Source organism: Marmota marmota, unplaced genomic scaffold (assembly GCF_001458135.2).
Source record: "Marmota marmota marmota unplaced genomic scaffold, marMar, whole genome shotgun sequence".
Classification (NCBI taxonomy): domain Eukaryota; kingdom Metazoa; phylum Chordata; class Mammalia; order Rodentia; family Sciuridae; genus Marmota; species Marmota marmota.
Window position 1 is genome coordinate 13,998,993 of NW_025999924.1, and position 7,283 is coordinate 14,006,275.

Genomic DNA, 7,283 nt, shown 5'->3' on the forward strand with positions numbered 1-7,283 from the left:
AGCAGATTGTGATGACCTTGGACCAAGAGCCAAGTGACTGAAAGAAAATTTCCCAGTTACATTCTTTTTTTTTATATTAAGAAAGGGGGAATATGTGGGAGGCCAACCTTATGGGTGACTGAGTTACACTCCCCAGCTGGGTGCTGAGGCGCTCAGTCACAGAAATGGCTGTGTCTTGCTACAGCCCCAAGAGTGAAGCTATGCTCACCTGTTCCTTTGTAATATAACCCCTTGCCCTGTTTAGGATAGAATCTTCCATGGAAGTGCCTTGTGTGTGTCCCCTCCTCTTACTGTGCCCTTGGGTGTGGCCTACCCAGGTATCAGTCAACCTGCTGACAGTGGATATCATGAAGATAGACTCAGCCCCCTGAAACCTGACCCCTTGCCTCATTTGAATAGCTTCTCCTCAATAAAAGGGGTCAGTGCATGCTCTCTCACTCTCTCTTTCTGCGGACCCTTAAGGTCAGAGGAGCTGTCACAGCAACCCCAAAGAAAAAGGTATTTGTGTCTCTTGTGTGCTTATTTCGTGCAGCCCAGTTAGCCTAATTTAACTAGAGTGACTCCTGAGCCTTTTAGTCACGAGAACAGAAACCCGGCAGAGGGTATTGTCTCTGATGTGGAAAGACAGAAGGATCTTTTAAGACTATTTTGATTGGAACTGCACTTTTTGCCCGTTCAATTTTGCCTTCAGTAGCCCACACTTCAGGGTTTATATCACATTCTAATAAAGGCAAACCTAATGGTCCTTGCAGTCTGAAATTCATTGTAATGGATGTCTGAAGTTTTGAAAGTAAGTCTCTTCCCAATGAAGGGGTAGGACATTCTGGGACTATCAGAAATGCATGAGAAAACATCATCCCGTCCCACTCACAACTCAGTGGAGGAGTAAACTTTCTGGTAATAGGCCATCCAGACACTCCTTGTACCGTTATAGTATTAGAGGACAGAGGTCTGGGGTAAGAAGTGAGCACAGAATAACTGGCACCAGTGTCTAAGAGGAAGTTGACCTCTTGGCTTTCTATGGAGAAGCATACCTGGGGCTCACATGCAGTGATAGGAGTTACGGGAGCCAGAATTGAGCCCCGACTCCGTCAGGCTGTGTGGAGGAGTCTGGCTTCAAGGACCTACCCCCTGAGGACAGTCACTCTTCTAGTGTTTGCCTTGACATTTAGGGCAGGGCTTTTGGGGTGGTCACTTGGCTATTGGGCAATCCCGTTTGAAATGTCCTTTCTCTCCGCAATGGAAACAAGTCCCTTTTGTGGATTGAGGAGCATTTCGTTTTCCTCCTTTTTCACCCTGGGAGCTTACTCCTCTAAGAGTGAATACAAGCACTTCAGTCCTTTATCTGTCTCTGAGCTCTTTCTCCTTCTTTTCCTCTTGATCTCTATTATAAAAAACGGAAGTAGCAAGTTGGAGGATTTTTTTTTTTTTAAGTGTTGGCAATTTTTATTTCCATTATATAAAAAATAAAATGTTTGAATACAAATAGAAGACTAGAAGACAACAAGAATAGTAACAGTATTAGTAAAAAATGATAGGATTATAAGGGTTTTTAAAAATCTCATTCTGTGATTTAAAAAAAAAAAATTATAGGGCTAGAAGGAAGCTCAGTGGTGGAGCACTTACCTAGCATGCACAAGGTCCTAGGATCAAAAAAAATTTTTTTCTATTATAAACATATTTTAATTTTATAATCAGGAAAGAAAAACCAATGTTTTATTTAAAGCTGAAAATTTCTGTTAATATTTCTAACATTTTATAAAACATCTTTTGTTGACATTCTACTAATGATACCACCCAATAATGTCCCAATCTTTTCTTCTTGTGAAGACACTTTATATATCTTTTTGACTTCAGAAATATTCGTTATTTCAGGAAGATTTTTCAGAGAAATCTGGTCACCTTCTACTTGAGATATTAGGTAGTTTTGATTTACTTGTTTTTCTCCCTCTTCAACGTAAACAATTAAAATTGAAGTATTATCTGCTGAGATACCAAATTTTTTCAAAGCCTCTGAAATATTGTTGTTTGGGGAAAGGTTGAAAATAATTTCAGTAGACAGAGTTCTCGTCTTCATTTTTCCCAGTTTGTAGAGGTGAACTGCTTTATTTGCTGCCACAAGTATCTGAAAAGGATCAACAATCACTGAAGGATTTATCAATGCACCATCAATGGTGCCTTCCATGGCCTTTTTTCTCAAGTCTCCAGCATTTTTTACATCTTTAAATAACAGAAGAGTCACTCTGCATTCAGGAAATAGGTCCAGCTGATATGTTAACTGCATTTCATAGATAAACAGGATTGTATGCACAAAACCAACTGGTCCTGGTCCGACTGGAAAGATCTGGAGGATGTTATCTAAAGATTAATCGGGGCCATATGCCAATTTTTGTAACTTCCTCCGAATGTCTGGGGCTGACTGAGTGATAAATTTGTTCTTTAAAAGTAGTTGGCCCTCTGTGGATTCAGGATCCACAGTGGTGTGTTTTCTCATTGCCTCCCTGAGTTTCTCCATGAAAATAGCAGGGCTTTCCTGAGGGCGCTGAATAATTTCTGAAACCTTAGAATAGTTAATGGGCTTTTGCTTGATTCGCCTGAGGGCCTCAAGGACCAACATTTGAAAATGTCTAATTTTCCAAGTATCCTGTTCATCATTTGGGTCCTGGTCAGGATCGTTTCTGGGAACTGCCTGTGTTCCAGATGGATAATTGGGTTTGCTCCTAGTCTGTGCTGTTGGGGCAAGAGCAAGGTGTAGGTCATCCCCAAATTCTTCAGCTGCTTTTAGGGCTGCTTCCTTCTCATTGGAAGTCAAAGTCTGGTTGAGTAATAGCATAATCTTTCCAGGTGAGATCAAACACCTGGGATAAGTTTTGAAATACCTCAATATATTTATCTGGGTCCTCCAAAAATCTCCCTAAGTCTATTTTTATCTGCCTTAGGACTTGAAGGGGGTATGTACTTGGATTGGTCCAAACTCTCCTCCTAGCATCTCCTGGAGAGGTAATATATTTGATCTGTCTATTGGGGCAGATGTAGAGAGGCCAGGGTAGAGGCCAGGGTATGGGGGACAGGAGGGCCACTGCTGCACATCAACAGGAGATGGAGATTGTGTGGGTCCTCCTCATCCTTTCTCCTCAGGAGGTGATTCTTTAAGATTTTCTCTCTTCATGGCAGATATCATAGCTAAGTCTACTTTACATTGTTGGCATAATTTGGGGTTTTCCCTTAGGGCAAAGGAAACCTGGACATATGGCATCTCACACCATTTCCCTTCCCTTTTGCAAAATTTATCAAGCTGTAAATTTGTATTAAAATTGATACTTACCTCCGGTGGCCAGGGTTCTTTATCAGGGAGTTTGTATTGAGGCCAGGCCTGGCGGCAGAAGTAAATGAGGCGCTTTTTCTTGAGCGTCTATGGGTCAAATTTCTCCCAATTTTTCAATATGCAGGTTAGTGGTGTACCTCGCCTATTGGAGAGAGAAGCTCCCATCTGAGTGAGAAGAGAAAAAACAGGACTCAGGCACCCACGCTGGAGAAAACTGTTCTCATTAGGAACGTCTCCCTAAGCTTGAGCTTCCTTATGGTCCAGAAAACCTGTCTCTCACCTTGCTTTGCCAAGGGTGTTTCTGGTCCCCTTTGGCAAAGTGCTAGGTTCCCAGTGTGCCCTGTGCCAGAGACTCTGGGAGGATTCAGACTTAAGGGCATTACTGCCTTCTTCCCTGCCACTATAAAACCCACAGCAAAAGAGAATCGCCTACTCTTCTTGTGGCCTTTTTGCCCCAAAGACTCAAGGAATCTCCTGGGGATGAGGGATATCACTGGTTGTAAGGAATATGGCACTTTCTATCAGAGGGACTCCCAGAAGAGTTGATTCTAAAAATGCCTCCCTCTGGCAGCTTAAAGAGAACACAGAACATTTTAAACATCGGAGCAGTAATGGGAAATTTTAACACAGACTAGTGAAAGTTACCTATGCGCATGAGGGGAACCTGGGCACCTTTTTACTAATTATCCTATATCTTTCTCAGTCCTACAACCTGAATTGCTAGTGTTTCTGACCCGCGAAGGAAGGGGAGCATCCAGGAGGGAATGGATGTGGGGTTGGGAGTGTTGCCCAGCCCATATACAGGCAAATGTAATTGGGGCTTTCCCCCAGTGCCATTCATCTACCGATCACCTTAGATACACCTTAAGGCAGTCAGGAGGGGGTTCAAGAGAAAGGAACCTTAGGAATCCTTTTGAGTGTAGCCCAAACCGGAATTCTGCAGGTGTCCCAAACTCCTTCCTCCACCTCCACACATCCAAAGCAGATGGAATTAGGAACACTGTGTACTCACGCCAATTGTTCTCCAGGCCCAGACAGAAAAGTGGGAAGTGGCTTTGGCAGAACCCAACATGCCTGCTCTGTATGGAACAGGTGATTGAGAGCTTCCTAGGCCGGGAAACCTCTCACCCAAGTCTTGAAGAGTGGCAGCTGCACTAGTTGCATTTAAGTAGCCGTCCAGTGCCCACATCACCCTCCAGAAAGAAAGAGAGAAAGATGCACCTCAGACAGACGTGGGGTGCATGGAGAGGGTTCCAGCGGCAAAGGGGGCCCAGGTGTGGGACAGGTCTGTGTTTCCCATAGGGAGCCTTCAGGGCGCAGAAGCCAGCCAATTCCACTCCTCTGCCCCAGGTAAGTAGATCCTCAGAGACAGGACCAAAGGAGTATCGAAGGAAGGCACTGTAAATGGATCTTTTGCTTAGGGAATTGGGTGTCGGTCAGGGGGAGCCAGGACCCATTTGAGGAGCCCAGGCTAGGGAGAAGCAGGGGGAGGGTTGGGTCTGTGAAGTGCCAGGATACCACAGTACAAGGGGAACTGAGGGGAGGCACAGCAGGGGCTCGAAAATGGAGCCTGAAATCAAGGGACAGGGACAGGGTCTTCGAGAAGAACGGCCAGGGGTTCCAGCAAGGAACCGGGCCCAGGAATGGAAAGCCAAGTGCCTTGACCCTGGACAGGGTTGCATAAAAAGGGACAGGACTGGGAAGGGGAGGGAGGGGAGAAAGGTAAGTGGGTAGCACAGGGATTGGAGGGCTCAAGGCCTAGGTACACTGCTGGGTGTCAGGGTTGGAGATGTAGGCTCCGCTGAGGGAGGCCAAAGGGCACAGACATGTGGCAGGGCTACATTTTCCCAAAGGGAGCCTGCAGGGACAAAAAACAGGTCTAGTTCCCTGGCCCTGGTGAGAATCCTGGGAAAGAGTCAGGAAAAGAGTCCTGGAAGGGACAGGGATGACAGGAAGGCCAAAGAAAGGCACAGCGTGAAGGGCCACAGGATGGGTGTTGGTGGGGTAAGCGCCAGGACCCCAGCAAGGAGCCCAGGCTAGGGACCTAGAGGAGGGCCCAGGCCATGGAGGTGCAGGAAAGGTTGGGGCCAGGTAGGAGGGCATCACTAGGGTTCTGCAGTCCAGGGAAGCCAAGGAGAGCAGGGAAGCGCTCCAAGCAAGGGGCCCGCAGTTCAAGCCCAGGGGTGCACAGAGCAAGAAGGGCCACCAGAGGGTCAAGTAAGGAGCCAGGCCAGGGAATGGAGAGCCAAGGGCCAGCGTGTGGGCAGGGGGCTCAGGACAGTGGACAGGGCTGGGGAAGGAAGGCAGGGGATTCAGCAGGGGGGAGCCAGGCTCGAGTGCCAGTGCCACTGCCAGGTGTCATGGTTCTGGGTGCAGGACCAAGGGCCCAGGGAGACCATGGGTCCCAGGTGAGGGGCAGGACTCTGTTTCCCACCAGGTGTCCTGGCCCAGATGAGAATCAAGGGCCAGGGACCGGGCCAAGGGGTCCTGGCAAGGGACAAGTTACAGGAGGACGGTGATGGGAAAGCATTGCACAGGGTTGTGGTGGGTGCAGAGAGGGGCAAGAGCCAGGACCCAAGCAAGGATTCCAGGCAAAGGACCAACTTGACCAAAGAGGAAAGGAACCCAAGGAGCAGGAGGCCTGTTCTCCAGGGGAAAGCTCTAGGGAAAGGAGAGGAAGGGGCGGTGGTAGGATGAGGAGACAGAGGGTGGTGAAAAGGGCAAGGAGGGGAGCGCACTAGGATGCCCAAGCAAGGGGCCTCCAGGTCAGACCCGACACCAAGAGACTCTATGGGAAGCCACTTGACCCAAAGAATGCCATCAGGGGCTCAGATGAGTGGCCAGGCCCGGAGATTGGAGCATGAACAGTCAGGGTTACGAGGGCCAGGTTGGGGTAGGGGCAGCATGCAAGGCTAGAGAGCATGGGATGGAAGGGAGGGGATTGGGCGGGCAAGGTCGGCACTAGGCCTTCAGGGGGCAGAGGCCAGCCAATTCCACTCCGCAGCCCCAGGTGAGTAGATCCTCAGAGACCTGGACCAAAGGAGGGCACTGTGAGGGGATACCTTTTGTGCAGAATTGGGGGGGTTGATGGGGAGCCAGGACCCATTCTTGGAGCCCAGTCTAGGGAGAAACAGTGGGAGGGAAGAGTCCAGGCAGTGCCAGGATACCACAGTACTGTTGTTGGGACAAATGAGGCAAGGCACCGAACACAGCAGGAAACAGTTTTATTTGGCTGTAGCCAGGCTCAGAGGGCATAGCTTTTGCTGTAATCAATCAACCCCATGAACCCCGAGTTCAGACAGTTTCAGAATTTTATATCCAGCATGTAAGGGGAGGGGCTCAGAAGTTCACAGTCTGCAGAAGTTCACATAAAACAGCTTTTTCTTGCACTGTTTTGGGCAGGTTACCTCTTCAAGGACAACACCTGAGAAGGGGAGAGCTCCTTTTCCCTTTTTTTCCTCTCCCTGCCAGTTGTTACCATGGAGCCCAGTTGGTAACTTATCTTAAAAATGTAGCTATCTCTGTGAAGCCCAGCTCAATGCCAGTGGCATTGTTTGCACATTTCTAGAAACTACTATGTTTGTGAAAAACTAGTAAGAGGGCGACAGGAAAAGAGGAAGTTTATCTACATTGAACTCTTTTGTTAACAGTCCTAAAAACAGCCATGGTGAAGATTTCTGGAGAAACCAGGTTAAGAATTTTCTGTGGAAGATTAACATTAAACAGGGATGAGAGGTGGGAGGGAAAGGGAGAGAAGGGAAATTGCATGGAAATGGAAGGAGACCCTCATTGTTATACAAAATTACATATAAGAGGAAGTGAGGGGAAAGGGGAAAAAAAAACAAGAGAGAGAAATGAATTACAGTAGATGGGGTAGAGAGAGAAGATGGGAGGGGAGGGGAGGGAGGGGAGGGGGATAGGAGAGGATTAGGAAAGACACAGAATACAACAGACAATA

At 47.7% G+C, this 7,283-nt stretch overlaps 1 protein-coding gene across 1 annotated transcript; it reads right to left on the bottom strand.

Moving 5' to 3' along the window:
- Positions 1-1,694: 1,694 nt before the first annotated feature.
- On the bottom strand, positions 1,695-2,326 carry LOC107151969 (EKC/KEOPS complex subunit TPRKB-like). Its single transcript, XM_048800084.1, has one exon. The coding sequence runs from the start codon at positions 2,282-2,284 to the stop codon at positions 1,757-1,759; it is 528 nt and encodes a 175-aa protein (XP_048656041.1). The 5' UTR covers positions 2,285-2,326; the 3' UTR covers positions 1,695-1,756.
- Positions 2,327-7,283: the final 4,957 nt, after the last annotated feature.

What these genes read in the sequence shown, in the direction of transcription:
- LOC107151969 (XM_048800084.1), bottom strand. Translation starts at nt 2,284, where the DNA reads ATGCAGTTAACATATCAGCTGGACCTATTTCCTGAATGCAGAGTGACT.